Consider the following 19673-nt stretch of genomic DNA (forward strand, 5'->3'; position numbering starts at 1 on the left):
TGACAAAACTTGTTTTTACGCACTTTGTGAAGACCACAAAAAATATCTGTGAACATACATGTAAGTGAGGGTTAAAAAAAGAAGAAAGGAGATTTGCACGTTTTTTCGCAACTTTGATATAAAATATGTGATTTTATGATTAAACAAAGAAGAGCACATAAATAACATAATTTTTTGAGCACATAAATAACATAATTTTTTGCGCACTTCTTGAGATTCCTAAAAAAAAACATGCGGACCTCCTTTTAAGTGGGAGTTTGTGATACCGATGAGCAAAGCGATACATCGCACGAACTTTGTGAGTTAGACACATGCAAATGGTAAAAAAGTCCTAACGAAGTTTGCTATTAAGGTTTTGGTCATCGGGCAAATTTTAGCAAATTATAGGGTTTAGGGAAACAAGTCATTTTAATGTACAATACGGTCATTTTCTGAATATATAATGACTTTATAGCGTTATATTGAGAAATGTTTCAAAATATATTGATTCTATGATGATACCATCATAATATTAACATGTTTATAAATTTCTTGTGCTTTTATATGTTAAAACTTTTCAAATCACATTCCCTTTCTAGAAAGATTCCCGCTACCAAGACTTAGCAACGCCTTGGAAGCTCAAACAATGCCACAAAGATGGCATAACCACCTTGTCGCAATCTTGATGAGGGGAGAAGAAAAGTTGCCCTCGAAAGTGGTCAAGTGGTAGTAGAGTAATCAGGGATGGAACCTCTTCAGATTCGGTTCGGATGTAAGCATTACCAAATCCAGCCTGATCAGATTCAGAGTCCGATGGGAAATTGCAGTACCGAATCCTGATTTAACTAACCAATTGGATACATTTTATATGTATTCGGAAATTACAGTAATGAGACTTATCAACGCCTTGGGAGCTCAAACAATGCCACAATGATGGCATAACCACCTAGTAGCAATCTTGATGAGGGGAGAAGAAAACAAGTTCACCAGACGAGATCATGCCCGCAAATGTGGTCAAGAAGTGGTAATAGAGTAATCAGGGATGGAAACTCTTCAGATCCGGTTCCGATGTAGGCACTACCAAATCCGGCCTGATCAGATTCAGAGTCTGATGGGAACCAGATCTGACTAGCCAATTGGATACATTTTATATGTATTCCGATATGGATTATCCATAGGATTGAGAATCAGGTTCGGATATGAAACTACATACCAAATCCAGATTTGATTGTTAATCACACGTCCTGTCGAATTCAGATTCAAACAGATATCCAGCCCAAATAGATCAGTTGGTTGACAATAATTGGTTAGATAAAGGTGCTACAGACATCCTTGCACGAATTAACAGATTCCAAACTTTAACAGCTTGAAATTAAACTGTTTGATATGCTCTTTAACAGAAATACTGTTATTTTCCAGTTAAATCTTTATTAACTCAGATACTGATTGCAATTAATAAAAGGTAAGGAAGCTACTGACTAGTTTCTTCACAATTCTACAGAAAGGATACCTTTTAACTTGAAAGCATTCCAAAAGCAAAACATTCTCAGTAAAACAGGTTGAACAATATATGAAAATGAATAACAAGGGTAGGAATAACAAAACCAAGATGGACAGCACAGGAATTGACCTTAGGAAGGCATTAACCAATAATCTGTGGTTCAGTTAGGTCTGAATAAAATGAAACATAAAGCCACCCATAAACGAATACAAATTCATGCATGCCTAGTGAATTTAGCAGCACTTGTTTATAATGAGACGGCATTTTTTTTGGAAACAAGTAAAATGATATTTTTCCCATACAGTCCGGAAACAATTGATGAATACTCTTCCCATTGTAATAAAACAAGAGTCCCTCTGAGTCTACAGAAAAAACCAGTCCCCATGCTTCCAGGTTAACAATTCAGTACATACCTGCAGGTTTGCAGGTACACCCACCTATTGTTATCTTATGGCAGAACTATTTCCAATGTAGCAAGAATTCCAGCCAAAAGTAGGATCATTGAACTGAAAATTGTACAGAAGCTTTGCCAATTATCAACTGAAAATTTGTTTGTAAAGCACTTTTTATCCATTATGACAAAGGACAATTTGATCTGCATTTCTATGGCAGAACGTAATTGCTTGACTTCCAATCAAGCAACATTTGTCAACAACAGAATGGAAACAGAACATTGACGAAGTATGTCAGCCTATGCTTCAGCTGTCCTGACATAGGTGAGCGAGTGAGCACCATGCCCAGAGACAGAAGAGGCATCGTTCGGGCCAGCAGAGGCAGACAAAGATTCATTACCGGTGTCTCGTCTCCATTGTAGATGAGAAGCAATGTATTGTCCCTTGACAGATGCAGTCTTCTTAGCATAGAAGGGCTTCGCAGGTGGCTGCAACAGTTCATGAGCAGAACCATGTGAAGGTTGTGTAATAGCACTCCTAGACACATCTGATTTTCGCACAATCTGAAAAACAATATAAATATCTCAGACAAAGCTGAGAAGCCCATCTCATCTAAATTGAAGAACATCACAAGTGAAATTCAGAATCCAAAATCATAACAAAAAGGAAATGACAGTAGTCCTTTGCCACTTTTTTTAGTATTTGAGTCAACCATGTCAGATCATTTTTAGAAAAGAACCTAAACACACTACACAATAATACCTAAGATAGTTCTGCTGCGAAGAATGACAAAAAAAGGATGAAAAATATTGTGCAAATGCCTGCCTGCCTTGGTGCATGTAAATATGTGTTGGTACACATACATTACATGCATATGTTGTATTCACAACCATGTATACATGGTTAATATAAATTCCAGACCACAAACAGCAATGACATCACATATGCATACAATCCACAAATCCAATGTTAGAACATCATCTTTTCATGTCAAAGACATGGGTTTGATGAAACAAAATAAAGCTCTACGTCTAAAATCACAGATGAAATTCAAACATGCATCAAGCCAGTCTTGAGTCTGCGATTGAATCAGGTTTCTTTTTGCCAATATTTAGATTACAACCCAAATCAAGTTGAACAAACTGCCATCTGTTTCAACCAAATTCAGTTTGGGTGGTTCAGAAAAAGAAAGTCAGGATAGGCTTATGAGGAATTATGACTGACCAAATCTTTGCATATCCTTTTCTTTTAACTTTATTTTAAAATCATAGAAGTAGTGACAATGAGGAAAGATTTAGTCATTCATCATCATTGTATTGTTGTTTTTCTAAGTTAAGCAACCCTATTGGTGTATTCAAGGTTGTCTATATCATACCGTATTGTACGATATGGTAGGATACGTATCGTAACTTTGGGAGAACCGATACGATATACACTCGTATTGCGATACAAGTGTGTATCATATTTGTATCGTACAATACAATCTTGTATTGTGTCGTATCATATGATATACCTTCGGTGCGCTTTAAAAAAAAATCGAAAGTTACTTTTTTACTTTTGGGTTTTAAATACCTCTTAAGGGCTGACTCCCTCATTTGTGTAGAGGCCATTAGAGGGGAACCCACACACCCTAGGAGCTGTGAGAGTGATTTGGGGGTCGATCCGTGCGTAAGGGAGAGGGATTTTGCAATTTTTTCAAGTAAGAGTGCATTTTCACCCTTTTTCCACTTAAGGAAGTGGGTTAAGGTAAAAAATCCCTATTCTATATATATGTAAACTTGTCGAATATTTGTATGCCTATATTTTTATTTGGTGGTTAATTAGTTATGTTTTATTTTAGATCTTTCGATGTCATCTTCACGTTCATCTTATAGAGATGATCCTGCATAGCAATGCTGCAGAAGCATGAATGATGTACCACGATCAGGGTCATCATTGAGATGTTTGTTTTGTAGATATATTATTAGAGGTGGATTGCATAGATTTAAGCAACATATTGCAAGTCTTGGTTAAAATGTAAGTCCATGTCATTATCCATCTATTTTTGCCACATTTTGTGCTGACGTTATTATTGAACTAGAAGAAATTCAAAGAAGAAGAATTTTGCAAAAATGCAAAGGACTTTCAACCATTGTTCCAGATTTTGAAAATGATAATGATGACCCACTGGGCAAAAAAATGGCAAAAGATAAAGAGATCATTATGCGGCAATTGGATGCAATACTGAGGAATTATTGTCATAATGTTTGGCAAATAGGCTCTAGAAGATAGTTTAGTTTTAGGATCTTTATAGTTTAAAACTTTAGAGATGAAGATTGGCATGTAAGATGTTGGTTAAATGTAATGTTTTTATTTTTAGTTATCATGAACTCTTAGTATTTTAGTTATGACTTATGACATTTTAGTATGACATGAATGTAAATTTAATATTGTTAGTTAAGGCTTTAATTGTGTTTAAAATTTAAATTATATAGTTACTTTTTATTTACATTGTCAGTTATCAATTGCATGGGTTGTTATTAATTTTAGCAAGGAAGAGGAGAAGAAGAAGATGATGATTATTGAGATTTTATATAATATTTTGTTTTTATTTTTGTAATATGAAAGTATAAGTCTTGTGGCATGTTCTTAATTGCAATAGTCTTATGTAGCTCATAGAGACATAAATGCTTCACATGTGATTTTATAGTTGTATTTTGTGCAATCCATCATTGTTTCATGTGTTATGATTTTTTTTCTTGATTTTTTTGGAAATTTTTTTATTAAAAAATTATGATACATTTATGATACGATGCAGTATTACTTTGGGCCCAACCTATACGGGTAACGATACAATACGTACAACCTTGGGTGTATTTGCATTAGTAGCGTGCCACCATTTATGACTTCCCATAGAAACTCCTTCCGTGAAGAAGCCACACCCATCATATTCGTTTTTCACTGCCAGGGAAGTGGCAGTTTCTCTGGAAAGGATGCTGTTTTCTATTGAGACGTGACCCAAGGTCCAGATCTGGGTAATCCAAATTGGATCCAGATCCAGTAGTCTTGTTACTTTATGTATTTGTTTCTCTATTTCTAATTTACCCTTCTTGCATAATGTTTATATGTATGTAACTAACCTGGGGTATTATTTAAATCGGTTGTATTTGTAACTGCTCATATATATATATATGGAGTATATATATATGGAGTATATATATATATATGGAGGGGCATAACAATGGACACCCTTCTCATAGGATGTGATGTCAGACGTGCGCGTGCACGATTGAGGTGCACACTGTTTTTTGTGCAGAAAGGGGATTTAGTGGCATTCTTTACCACCGCTAAAGCACTGTAAGTCATAATGTGTTATAACTGAAGGGGCTTTAGCGGGGGTAAAGAACGCGCCACTAATGCCCTTTTTTGCGCAAATTGTTTTTGTGCTGCTGATCTTGTGTGCGATCAGCGGTGCAAATTCATCCACTATTGTCAGACGGGAAGGGCGTTCAACAATACGCCCTTCCCTATATATATATATATATATATATATAGGGATCTCACGATATTCCTGTTAAATTATGTATCAACATTGTAATCTCATATATATATATACATATGTACTATGTATATGCATCTCTATCTATATATATAAATATATTTACCTATTTCTTTTTTGTCTTGTCTTTCACCCAAAAGGGTATTTCTGTAAATTTCTATTTTATGCATATTCCATTTGGAATATGATTGTAACTTCTTTTAATTCTTTTATTTTATTTTTATTTTTATTTTTTCCTTTTCTTTCTTTTCCTTTTATTTTTTTGTTATTTGTGCCACATTGGGAGGCTCCCCAAAGAGTCGTTGGGGAGCCTCCAACGGTCACATCACATATGTGACCGTTGGGGGCTCCCAACGACTCTCTTGGGAGCCCCCTATGTGGCTCCTTTGTAAGGTTATAAATAGGGGATTCACCCCTCTTGTATTTTTATGGCTTTGAGTCAAAGCCCAAGTGCTCAATAAAGTTTCCCTAATATTTTTTATGCAGTTGTGCATTTGTGAGATTTTGTTGGTTGTACCTTTGTGCGAAAGTGTTCTTATTGTGCATGTGTGCCGAGTTTATTATCAAGAATATTAAGGTCTTGATCATAGTATCTTGTTAGATATACTTTTACAATTCCCACATTGGGAAAACGTGATTTGAAGAAACCCCTCTACTCGGCTTCTCTCATCTTCTTGTCTTCCTGTGTTGGATATGCTGAAACTTATAGATACCTAAAACTGTTATGGTATCCGAGCAAGGACGATCGTACGGATTCATCAAGGTAAGTCTCTAAAGATCGTAGGTCTTCCCTGTTTGCCTTTATCGTTCTTTCTTCTTCTTTCTTTGTCCTATTCCTTCTCTTCAACTCCGTTCTTCATCTTCTTGCTTGTTCCTCTTTTCAATATAATATTCTGTTAAAGGGTGTTTTCCCAATCTCTTCCCTCTTTTATTGGATTTCTTCTTCTATTTTTGACGGTATTTTAGATTGCTTTATTCTTGAAGTTTGATGTTTTCGGTTCAAACATGTGAGTTCAAGTATAGATATGAATATTTTATTTAATATATCAGAATATATTCATGTCCTTTTACTCGGTTTCGATTGCGTTTTATTGAATCACATCACATAAAAAAGAGGGCAAAAAGCTTTATTTTATTGACTTTACATGAACACCTCTTTTAGGTTCACGTGAGCCTTCATCTTTTGATTGCTTGCCTACTTATTGCCTGGGAAAAAAAATGCAGGCTTTATTCGGTTTTTCAGTTTCGCAATGCGTTTTCGGTTTCGGTTTCAGCTTCAAGACGTATTTTGAGTTTCACTCATTTTTATTTCATTCCCCTCCTTGCTATATACTGTTGTGGATTCAAGTTCCCAAGTACTCTCTGTGTTCTACTTCCCTATCCCAATTGGTGTTTGAAAAACTTAATCATTCTAATTTTCTTAACTGAAAGAGACAAATAATTCATTTTATTAGAAATCAAGATCTTTCGAGACATCTTGATGGATCTGTCACCCGTCCTTTGGAGTATATCTAAAAGGAAGAAACTGACGAGAAAGGGGTTAAGTTTACTACTCTTGTGAGGAATCCAAAGTTTGTAGCGCTTGTTGCTTATATCACCTCCACCCTATCTCAGGAGGTGCTTATGGGCATTCTAGATGACCGTACGGTAATGCAGTTATGGGATAGGTTGGTCCACATATTCTCAGAGTCAGAATCCAAAATCATGCATCTGAAGCAGGAATTCCAGACCCTTAAGAAGGGTTCTACGTCAATGGTGGAATTTTTGAACAAGATAAAAGTTATCACTGATCTGTTGGCTATGGTGGATTGTGAGATTTCAAAAAAGGACCAAGTGCATCAAGTACTCAGTAGTTTGGGGCTGAAGTATCATGTTCTAGCAACTACTCTTCTTTATCAATCTATTCCACCCACCTTTGAGGATTTGAGGTCAAAGTTGTTGCACTATGAGATGTCTCTTACATCTATTACTGAGGACTCAACGAATCACATGATGTTTTAGTCATCGGAGTGTCTCAAGGCTGTGGCCGAGGCTTCTTTCGAGGAGGAAGATGATGCGGTCGAGCCAATAATCAAGGAGGCTAAGGAATCCGTCTAACTCCTAATATTTCTCCCAATACTAGTGCTCAAAACATAATTTGGTCATATAAAGGCCAATTGTTGGTTTAAAGATGATCCTAGGTACAATCCTGAGGCGGCGACTCAAAACAAAGGACAGAATAAAGGATCATCTTCTACTTGGGAGAATCAAGGACAAGGACAGCCATTACCTAGGGATAAGCAGTTGATGCTTGCAGCTCTAGCAAGGCTCAATCTGAAGCAAAATGAGCAAGGAATCTGGTATATTGATTCAGGGGCTGCAGCAACTCACATCAATGGAGATTAAGGTAATAGTTTGAATTTGATCCCTTGCAGTAGTAAAAGTAGAATTATAACGGGTGATGGTACTGTGAAAATATCTCAAAAAGGAGATAAAGTGTGCTATAAGCACACCACCACCAATAGGTATGTGCACGAATGCACAAGAACACTTAGAACAAATGTACACAAAGGTACAATAAAGAAAAACAAATGCACAAAGGCATACAAATATAAAGAATTTTTATTGAGAAGAATGGAGAACAAAAGCTCCAAGAAGTGAGAAATACAAAGGGGGATCTCCCCTATTTATAAGAGGTAATGAGCCTTGGAGGGGCTCCACTAGCTCTTGGAGCCCCTCCAACTGTTAGAATTCTAACCGTTGGAGGGGCCCAACAGGTAGTGTTGATCCCCCTCCAAGTTGACCTTAGTCAACGAAAAATAAAAAGAAAAAAAGAAAAAGAAAAGAAAAGAAAAGAAAAGAAAAGAAAAGTAAAAAATATTACAACATATTCATAATTATGAATATGCGCAAAAAGGGGAAAATTACTATAATACCCTTGTGGGCTTTACAAAAAGATATTTACATATACCTAAAGATGACATATATATATGTATATGTATCCCTCTTTAGGTATATGTAAATATATATACATAAAAGAGAGATACATTTTAACACCCTCCCTCAAACTTAGGGAGCAATGACCGCAAGTTTGTCAAGGAGAAAGTTGAATCTGGGTGAGCAAAGCGCTTTGATGAAGAAATTTGCCAACTGATATTCGGAAGTCACATAAGGAAGGTCGATGACTATTTGTAGATATGTTTCTCTAACATAATGACAGTCCATCTCAATATGCTTTGTTCGCTCATGAAAAATGTGATTTTTAGCAATATAGATTGCACTCTTATTATCACAACACAACTTTGTGGGTCCTTGGATTTGAATTCCCATGTCTTGCAGCAACCGATAAATCCAAACAATCTCCACAGTTGTAGAAGCCATGGCTCGATATTCTGCTTCAGTGGATGATAAAGACACCTTCTGTTGTTTCTTGCATCTCCATGAGACCAGTGATTATCTTAAAAAAATACAAAAACCTGTGGTGGAGTGACGGTTATTTGGGTCACCTCCCCAATCAGAGTCAGTATATGCAATTAAATTTAACTCAGAAGATGAGGAAAGGAAAACTCCCTTGTTTAAAGTTCCCTTTATGTATGACAACTCAGAGAACGACACTCATATGGACGGATGTAGGAGCATGCTGAAATTGACTTGCAGTATGCACGACATTAGAGATGTCTGGCCTTGTGATGCTAAGATACATTAGAGACCCCACAAGTTGCCGGTAGGGGGTAGGATCCTTCAAAGGTATCCCATCATCGATCTTCATTTTTTATCCCACAATTTCAGGGGTCTCACAGATTTTATCGTCAGTAATACCTGATCTGTCAAGAATCTCATAGGCAAGTTTAGTTTGAGACAAAAAATAACCTCTATGAGAGTAGGCTACCTCGATACCAAGAAAGTAAGCCAGATACCCCAAGTCTGACATTTCAAACCTTTCTTTTAAAGAGGTTTTAATGTTTCCGATGCCCTTTATGTCACTATCTGTTATCAACATATCATCAACATACAACAGTAAAATCACAATTCCTGCATCAGACTTTTGGACAAACAGAATAGTGTCAGTGTAGCATGAGGTAAAACCATATTTAACCATTACTTCATTAAATCGATCATACCAAGCCTTAGGGGCTTGTTTTAAACCATAAAGCGCTTTTTGCAAACGAAGGACTTTTCCCTTTGGTACGTCAATATCAGAAGGAGCATCCATGTAGACTTCTTCATTAAGGTCCCCATTTAAAAAAACATTTTTAACATCCATTTGGTAAATGTTTCATTTTTTAATAGATGCAATGGTGATCAAACATCTTACAGTAACCATTCGTGTAATGGAGGCAAAGATTTCTTCATAATCGATGTCATATTCTTGACTATATCCTTTTGCGACAAGGCGAACTTTATATCTTTCGAGAGTGTCATCACTCTTGGTTTTGACATTAAAAACCCATCTACATCCTATTGTTTTCTTTCCTTTTAGAAGACATTGAAAAACCCAAGTTTTGGCTTTGTTGAGGGCTCTAAGTTCGTTGTGCATGGCATTCCTCCACTCTATCATTTTCTTAGCTTCCTCAAAATTTCTAGGTTCTTGATATGAGTGAATGACACTAAGACATGCCTATGCTTTGGAGAAAAAGACTCATAGGATATAAATCTAGAAGGATTTTTTCTAGATCTTTCAATTTTTCGAGAGTGGTTGGAAGGTTCACTAAGGTCACTATATTTCTTTATTGCACTTCTAAAAGTACTTTTATCTCTATGTGTATAGGTAATTGGTTCAATTATCATTTCTTCTTCATGTTGAATGGTTTGAAGAATACTTTCACTTATATCCTCATTCTCATTTAATTCATCATCGCTAAAAAAATCTTCATTTCTAGATAATAGTTCAAACAAGAAAGAGTAATCGACACTATCTTCATGAGTTTTGTGTTCTTCAAAACCACTCATGTTTTCTAAAAAGGTTACGTTTCTTGAAACATATAGTTTATCATTTTTAATATCATAACACCTAAAACCTTTTTGTGTTTCCGAATATCTCAAAAACGCACAAGGAATAGCTTTAAGAGATAGTTTATCATTCTTGTCGGTGAGAACAAAATTTACAACCAAAAATTCTTAACCTATTGTAATCGGGTTCTTTTTTATAGAAGGTTTCATATGGAGATATTTGATTCAAATTTTTGGATGGAAGTCGGTTTATGAGATAAACCGATGCAAGAGCCGCTTCAGCCCAAATCTTTTTGGAATTTTTTGAGAAATGAGCAAAGTCCTTGTAGTTTCAATTATATGTCTATGTTTTCGTTCGGCCAACCCATTTTGTTGAAGAGTTTTGGGGCAAGACCTTTGATGAACAATCCCATTATTTTCAATATAACTTTTGAAATCATTTGAGAGATATTCTTCCCCGAAATCGGTTCTAAGAATTTGTAATTTACTATTGAATTGATTTTGTATTATCATATGAAAAACCTTAAAAGTAGAGAAAACCTCATGTTTATGTTTGAGGAAGTATATCCAACTATATCTTGAGAAATCATCCACATAAATAATATAATACGAAAAACCTCCCTTAGACACAACGGGTGCCGGTTTCCAAACATCTGAATGCACAATTTCAAAAGGCTTAGTTGAAAACATAGTTCTTTGTCCAAAAGGTAAGCTTCTCATTTTACCAAGAATACAATCATTAGAATTGAAGTTGTCTTTACATAAAGTTTTAACAAAATGTAAATAAGAAAGCTTGACAATATTTGGATGCCCAAGGCGTTTATGCTAAACATTTATATCTTTATGTTGGGCAACAATACAAAAAGAGGGTTTTGAAATTTGAAGAAATTCCATAAGATAAAGATCTCCCTTCCTAGAGCCTTCCCCAATCAACTTCCCGGACCGGCGATCCTGTATCCAACATTTATTTGATGAGAATTTGATATCACACCCATGATCCGATAGTTGAGAGACGAAAAACAAATTTAAATTTAGTTTTGGTATAAATCTAACTTTAGGAATAAAAAAACCTTGTCTTTCAAAATCACCAATTCTTTTTATTTCAAGTGAAGCCCCATTCGCCGTAGAGACAAAAGAGGGTGACAAACTTTTTGAGTATTTAGAAAGTGCAAAAATATTTGGAGTCATATGAAAGGATGCACCCGAGTCTAAGAGCTAAAGAAACTTACCGGGAGGAGAGAAGGTGGTCATGGCGGCTCCAAAAACGGATGCCTTGAGGAGTGGTTGAAGAGCTTCCATGATTTGAATGAGAGACAAAGTAGCATTGTTGGAAGTTGATGGTCCTTCATCCTTGGTTGGTTGGAAAGTAGTAGACATAGCCACCATCTTCTTCCATTTAGGGCATACCGGTTTAATGTGTCCCGGTTCTTTGCAAAAGTGGCATATGATTTTACTATAATCTCTTTTTCCATAATGCACACCATTTTCTCTTCCTCCTTGATTTTTGTTGAAATGAAGGGGTTTATAAGTTTTAACATTATTGCCCGATCTTGAGACGGCATAAGCACCCTCATCCTTAGAGGGAACGACCAACAGACTTAGATTGGTTTTATTCATTCCCAATCTAGTTTCTTCTCCACTTAGTTTGGTAAGCACATCTTCCAACGGAGGAGAAGAGAAAAAAGACAAGAGAGAGGCTCCAGTTTGTTCGAACTCGGGTCTAAGCCCATTTAAAAAATTAAAGAAATGATCATCTTCTAATTGTTTGGCCCTCAATTCAATAGCCTCTCCACTCCATTTAAGTTCTTGGAGAGCAAGTTCATCCCAAATAGTGGATAGCTCGGCAAAATAATCTCTAACAGACATTTCTCCTTGTTGAAGGGTTAAAGCCTTCTTTTGGAGATAGTATTTATGGGACAAATCTCTTGAAGTATACATTCTTTCAAGATATTCCCATACTTGATATGCCTTTTTGAACTTTAGTATGTTGGCATTAATTTTGGTCACAACCGAAGAGAAGAACCATAAGAGGATCTTGTAATTTTTCATTTCCCACTCTTCATGCTTCTTATTGTAATCTTCAAAAGCCTTTTCTCTTTGTTCTCCCTTAAGAACCTTGATCTCCCCTTTCTCAAAGATAGTAAATTTAGGTTCGGGTTCAGGAATAGTTCCTTGAACATATCCCCAAAGACCCTTTCCTTTTATATGGGCCTCCATATTCCCGGCCCATACATGATAATTCGCTCATTTAATTTAAAGCCAAGAGAGAAGTGTGAATCCTTTTCGCCCATTAGAGAGGATACAAAGATAAATAAATGTGTACCACAATGCAAAATGAGTTCCTACTTGATGTAGGAGGCTTCTAAAATATTGAATGAAGAACCGAGTCTTCACTCCAACCACCACAACTTAATGGCACGCTTTTCGAGGTACTCCAACGAATAGAGAAAAATGCACGATCTTCTTTTCCTTTGAGCCTAGCTCTGATACCATGTGAAAATATCTCAAAAAGGAGATAAAGTGTGCTATAAGCACACCACCACCAATAGGTATGTGCACGAATGCACAAGAACACTTAGAACAAACGTACACAAAGGTACATTAAGAAACGCAAATGCACAAAGGCATACAAAATATAAAGAATTTTTATTGAGAAGAATGGAGAACAAAAGCTCCAAGAAGTGAGAAATACAAAGGGGGATCTCCCCTATTTATAAGAGGTAATGAGCCTTGGAGGGGCTCCACTAGCTGTTGGAGCCCCTCCAACTGTTAGAATTCTAACAGTTGGAGGGGCCCAACAGCTAGTGTTGAGCCCCCTCCAAGTTGACCTTAGTCAACGAAAAATAAAAAGAAAATGAAAAGAAAAAAAGTAAAAAATATTACAACATATTCATAATTATGAATGTGCGCAAAAAGGGGGAAATGACTATAATACCCTTGTGGGCTTTACAAAAAGATATTTACATATATCTAAAGATGGATACATATACATATATATAACATATATATATGTATATGTATCCCTCTTTAGGTATATGTAAATATATATACATAAAAGAGATACATTTTAAGAGGTACTTCTCATCCTATCACTCACTTTGGAAATGCATATGTTCCTTTGTCTGGTTTTGATCACCTTAAGTTGTCTAATGTCCTATTTGTTCCAAACATTAAAAGGAATCTTGTTTGGTCTCAAAGCTTGTTGATGATATCAACTCATGTGTTGTTTTCACTCATGTCTATGTCAAGGGTCTTCGCATAGGAAAGATGTTCGCAAGAATGGATGGGCAACATGTATGTGTTTCGTGAAGATCCATCAATCAAGGTTGTTGGCTGTCGATGTTATGTGCATGTTGATAAATCATTGAGAAGTAAATTTGATGCAAGAGCCTATGTGTGTAAATTTGTGGGTTATGCAGGGCGCAATGAATATAAAGGATCTAGGTGTTATGATGTTTTAAGAACATGTGCATACGAGCATCAAGGAATGTTGTCATTGATGAAAATTCTTTTTAGCCCCTGAATTCATAAAACAACAAAAAGAAAAAGAAGAGAGAACAACATAATATTATGTGCCATGATATTCCCACATTGGGAAAACGTGATTTGAAGAAACCCCTCTACTCAGCTTCTCTTCTTCCTGTGTTGGATATGCTGAAACTTATAGATATCAAAAACTTATTTTCTACATGAGGAAAAAGCACCTTGTTTGAATCACAAACCAGGAAGATCACAACAAAGTTAATACCAGGCTATTTCACTTCAAGCACTCTCAAAAACTATATTCCTAAAGTTCCCAACACTCTTAAGTAGGTAATGGTAGATATTCTGTACCACAAAGACACCTCGCTTGGCCCACACACTTGTTTTGGTACATGGCACTCACGCCAACCCTTAGAGCTGACAGCCTTTCATGGATATCATTAATAGACATTTTGTATCTAATCAGAGGCTTGCTCAACTTTTCAAAATAAGAAAGAAGTGAATAAGGAAAAGGGAAGGTAACATATAAATCACCACATTTTATAGGATATTAAGTCTTGAGTTGGTCACCTTTTGGAGTATTACAAAGTCAAATATCTTTTCATCTGTCATATCATCCGCCATATATATTTAAAGCTAAACGATATAAACATGTACATGTATATAGTATGTGCATTCATGACCATGTGGCACATTAAATATTTCATCTATATCGAAGTCAAGTGTATTAAACAATTTTAGTCAATAAATATACACAAAATAGAAGTTAAAAGTGTGTGTGTATGTGTGCACGCATGTATAGCATGTGTTTGTGTGTGCTATCATTACCTTCAAAATCCGAGACATGAAAGAAGATCCATTCAAGGCAATGGCACAATCAGCTGATTCCTTGTCAGCAAAAACTATGTACGCTGACCTGGCAACATTTTCCAAGTTAACCAAAAACTATGTAAGCTGACCTGGCAACATTTTCCAAGTTAACCTGATATCAACATCTCCTAATTAAGTGCCAAGAAGAATGATGATTAATAAAGGTGGGTGAAGGTTTCTACCCATTGGGCTGAGCGGTAACCACATCAGTCAATATAATAACTTTGACCACGGAACCACATTTTGCAAAATGAGAAGATAAGCCTTCCTTAGTTGCAGCAAAATGTACCTAAACATTCAAGAATATCAGAACTTGGAATCCCACTCATAAATTGATATGCACTTTGACATGATACACATGGAACATAACAATATCTTAACCAGGTTCATGTTCACAGGTTCTTGTTTTTTACATCAGAATGGCCTAGAAAATTTGATGTTTCGTCTTTATCTCAGATTTTTGTCTTCAGAAAAAGATGATTTCTATATTTATACTTTTTGCTAACAAGCAGCAAACTGGTGTCAAAGTTTGAATATCTTTCACAGGGTACACTATCAGGGTTGAAGTCCTTATCTTAAGGCAGAGATAGTTGCAGGGCAGGCTATATGTTTCAGAATCATTTCTCAAATTTGTAATATTTGGGTGTTGGTGTTTGACTTGTGACAACCAAGGCATGAACAATTAACCTTGACTAGGAGGAATAATATGTACTAATTGTTTAAATGACATATCTTGGTGATGTGACCCGACCGTAGGGCCCTTGTGGGTTGGGCAGATCGATCGTGTTGCGACCTTGGTGATTCATCGGAAGTGTGATGTGTGCGGAAGATGGTATTGTAATATCTCATAATTTTTCGATATTTTCAAGTTCAAAAATACAATTTTTAATTAAATAATTATATTTAATATGTCAAAATTTGAAAATAATAAATATGAGCTGACATCAGTGTGGGTCTGGACTTGGTCTAGGGCCCATTGAAGAGATCAATATATGAAATATAACACTTGCAAATTTTATTTATTTTAACTTTTAAATTCGAACGAAATTCAAGTTAAATTCAGACGAAATTCAAGAGTTAAATGGAACTAGGACCCTAGTTAGATATGTTATGGAACATATGTAGGAGATTAGATTCGGCGATTTTGCATATGGGTTGGTACAAAAAATGCGTTTTTCAAATTAGACCGACCTCTATTTTGGGTCTTTTTCAATTGGATCAGAGTCGATTGGCCTATATACATTTGGGTAGACGTCAATATGGATCCTGGTCTAGGATCCATATTGACTAGTGCCCATGAATGAGCTGAAATTCAAATGGATATGGATTTGGATCATGGGTCCAACCGAGACCCATAATCCATCGATAACTTATTTAAAACAAAGGGAATTTAAAACTTTAAGAAACATACATATATATAATAGTTATGATAGGGTGGAGTTCTACTTTTGGTAGAACTCTACCCCAAGCATATTCTAGAAGAAGTTAGGATAGGATATAGTTCTACCTTCGATAGAACTCTATCCCAAACAACTTATCTAGAAGGGGGGGGCATCACTCCCTAGCAGATTTTCTAATATAAAGAGAGAGTCTAAAAACATCATCTAGAGAGAAAGAGAGGGAGGAAAAGAGGAAAAAGAAAGAGAGAGAAAGAAAAAAAAAAAAGAGAAAGGAAGGGTATCACTTTCTTCCTCTTCTTCTATTCTTTTCACATATTTCAGTAAAGCAAGGTACGAGTTTCTCTCTTTTTCGATAGAAAAGGGTTCAGCATGTCTTAAATTATATGGGTTTAAGGGCTGATCATATCTGAAAATTTCTGCATGTGTATACTATGTATTTTTTATGTTCTTGGTGCTTAAAATTGATTTTCTACATCCTTGAACATGTCAACAAATTTCTGCATGCATATGCTATGTATTTTTTATGTTTGTGATTCTTAAAATTGATTTTCTGCATCCTTGAACATGTCAGCAAATTTCTGCATGCATATCATGTATATTTTTATCGTTCTTGATGCTTAAATCCAAGTTTATGCATCTCTAAACATGTCTGAAAATTTTAGCATGCATATCATGTATATTTTTATCGTTCTTGATGCTTAAATCAAAGTTTATGCATCTCTAAACATGTCTGAAAATTTCAACATGCATAATATGTATATTTTTATTGTTCTTGATGCTTAAATAACATGCATAATATGTATATTTTTATTGTTCTTGATGCTTAAATCCAAGTTTATGCATCTCTAAACATGTTCAAAATTTCAGCATGCATATCATGTATATTTTTATCGTTTTTGATGCTTAAATCCAAGTTTATGCATCTCTAAACATGTCTGAAAATTTCAGCATGCATATCATGTATATTTTTATCTTCTTGATGTTTAAATCCAAGTTTATGCATCTCTAAACATGTATGAAAATTTCAACATGCATATCATGTATATTTTTATCGTTCTTGATACTTAAATTTAAGTTTATGCATTTCTAAACATGTCTAAAAATTTCAGCATGCATATCATATATATTTTTATTGTTCTTGATGCTTAAACCAAAATTTATGCATCTCTAAACATGTCTGAAAATTTCAGCATACATATCATGTATATTTTTATCGTTCCTGATGCTTAAATCCAAGTTTCTGCATCATTGAACGTGTCTGCAAATTCTTGCATGTATATTCCATGTATTTCTGCATTATTGAACAGATTTACAGCACGTATAGCTCACACATATGCTGGTTATGTTCTAAATAGATTCGCAGCAGCATATATTTGCGCATATACATGTTGTCTGCATCAAACAGATTTGCAACAGCATATATTTACTCATATACATGCTCCCTGCGTCATAAACAAATTCGCAACAACATATATTTGCGCATATACATGTTGCCTGCATCATAAACAGGTGCGCAACAGCATATATATATATATATATATATATATATATATATATATATATATATATATATATATATATATATATATATATAGTCTGTGTTCTGGACAGGTTCGCACCATCATATATACACTTATATATGTGTGGTCTGCGTTCTAGATAGGTTCACAACAACATATATACACTTATATATATGTTGTCCACGTTCTGAATAGGTTCGTGGCAGCATATATATACATATATCGTAATATCGTGTATCACACTTAGTCATTTTGAGATTTTCAAAAATTTGGCTAAGTAAAGAAGAAAAATCGTTTGATTTTCGATTGTAGGCCGATGCTTTGGAGTCTGGGCTTGGCCCAGGTACCATTGTCAAGGCCTAAACGAGCCAATTAAAAGTTGATAAAAAGTTTTATTTTCGACCTTTAAATTTAAGTAAAATTTGAGCAAAATAAAGGTTATTTTTTGACGAATTCCGGAAGCGAAATTCGAATTATATATTGTTGGATGCGTCTCGAAATTCTGAGCGCAACTTCTTCTTCATTTGTTTCCCTTCTTAGAAAGGTAGTGATTAACTTAATTATTAATATTCATTTCACAATTTTCATTATTGTTCTTATGTATGTGGCTATGTGCAGTTATAAGGCTTATTTATTTTTTATGCAGATATTTTGTAGTTTTTGTTCTTTGATGCTTTGATTTAGTGAATTTGCTGCTTGGAGTTTGATTATTTGCATTCACATTGTAGAAAACATACTGTTATATTCAATATTTAAAGTATCATTTAAAAAAACATTAAACAATTAGGTCCTAGCCAGTCTGAGTTACAAAGTTGACCCACTGACCCGCGAGTCAAGGGTCGGGCGATCCAAGCCCAAGTCAAGGGTTTGGCAACAATGGATTTTCTAACTGGATTATACATAGAGTAGACAGTAGCACACACACACACACACACACACACACACACACACATATATATATATATATATATATATATACATAAGAAACAAGCTAAAGACAACCTTAACAGAAATACATCAGTGAAAGAAATTCTGTTTACAGATTACAGAAAGCATCTATTGACAAGTAGAAGCAGGTTCTATATGCTATTGGAGAAAACAAGAGAAGGAACCATTCCAGTTTGCACATTGGTTAAACTAAGACAATTTCAAAACTACCAAAATTTCTGATAGGACACTTCACTATCTTTACATTTGTGAGGAAGACGGTTCTTGATTCAACGTCTTCCTCAAGATGAAGCAAGGTACTTCTTCCACCTGCAACAGTAAAAGCAACAAAACCACCCACTCAATGCGGTTGTTTTCACAAGCATACCTGGGAGCAATCATATAAACGGTATCAACTTGAAATAAAATTAATATAAGTGTGGAATTTCACAAAAAATGCTAGTAAGTAGCAAGTCTGTAGAGCATCAAGTGAACACAGTGTTACTAAATTACTAACCATACAAATGGCAATAAAATCTTATTTTCAAACATTTTTAAATTTTTTTGAAACATTACAAATGGAACTAAAAAGCAGTAGTGAACCTCCAAACAAAGCCAGCCACGCAAACACCGAAAGTTCAAGACACACTTGTTAGAAAATGTCCAGGTTTACAAGAAACTAAGTATACCACAGAATGCATTTACCTAACAAGATCACAAGTAATCATAATAACATCCTCAAGGATTTTTCTTGGGAGAATTTAAAAATAAATGGTTTCCTCAGGAAAATATTGGCTTATAAATAAAAATAACTTCAAATTAAAAAAGAAATTTTAAAATAAACTATCTAATAAAAATATCATGATAAGTTCATTTTGGAATATTTTTCAAGTAATCATAATACTTTGGCTTTTTCAAATAAAAACTTTAAAAATGAATTCGGAAAAAAGGCTGATAATTGTGTCTGGAGTTCCTAATTATGTAGATGCTTAAAAGAGATTGAGAACAAATAAAGGATCAAGTGAAATTTTTATTTTCAAGATAGGGAAATACTAATGAATTTGAGCAAAATGTAGTAGAAATATGCTTTCCATTCTTCCAACTAAATGAGGAGGCAATAAGCCAATAACCTTT

The 19673-nt window shown here is 35.0% G+C and overlaps 1 protein-coding gene across 2 annotated transcripts in view; it reads right to left on the minus strand.

Annotated features, from left to right (window-relative positions):
* Positions 1–2043: 2043 nt before the first annotated feature.
* Positions 2044–19673, minus strand: part of LOC149814774 (uncharacterized) — a 56608-nt gene continuing 38978 nt past the window's right edge. Inside the window, exons 8-11 of one of the 2 annotated variants that reach the window (XM_089988654.1) lie at positions 18805–18869; positions 14875–14981; positions 14651–14738; positions 2044–2435 (exon numbers count right to left, since the gene is read on the minus strand). In XM_089988654.1, the coding sequence (XP_089844780.1) occupies positions 2172–2435; positions 14651–14738; positions 14875–14981; positions 18805–18869 (524 nt within the window). In that variant the 3' untranslated portion in view covers positions 2044–2171. The remainder of the gene's footprint in view (positions 2436–14650; positions 14739–14874; positions 14982–18804; positions 18870–19673) is intronic. The other variant, XM_089988653.1, reaches the window with a different exon arrangement.

Source organism: Nuphar pumila, chromosome 15 (genome assembly GCF_984573655.1).
Source record: "Nuphar pumila chromosome 15, dmNupPumi1.hap1.1, whole genome shotgun sequence".
Classification (NCBI taxonomy): domain Eukaryota; kingdom Viridiplantae; phylum Streptophyta; class Magnoliopsida; order Nymphaeales; family Nymphaeaceae; genus Nuphar; species Nuphar pumila.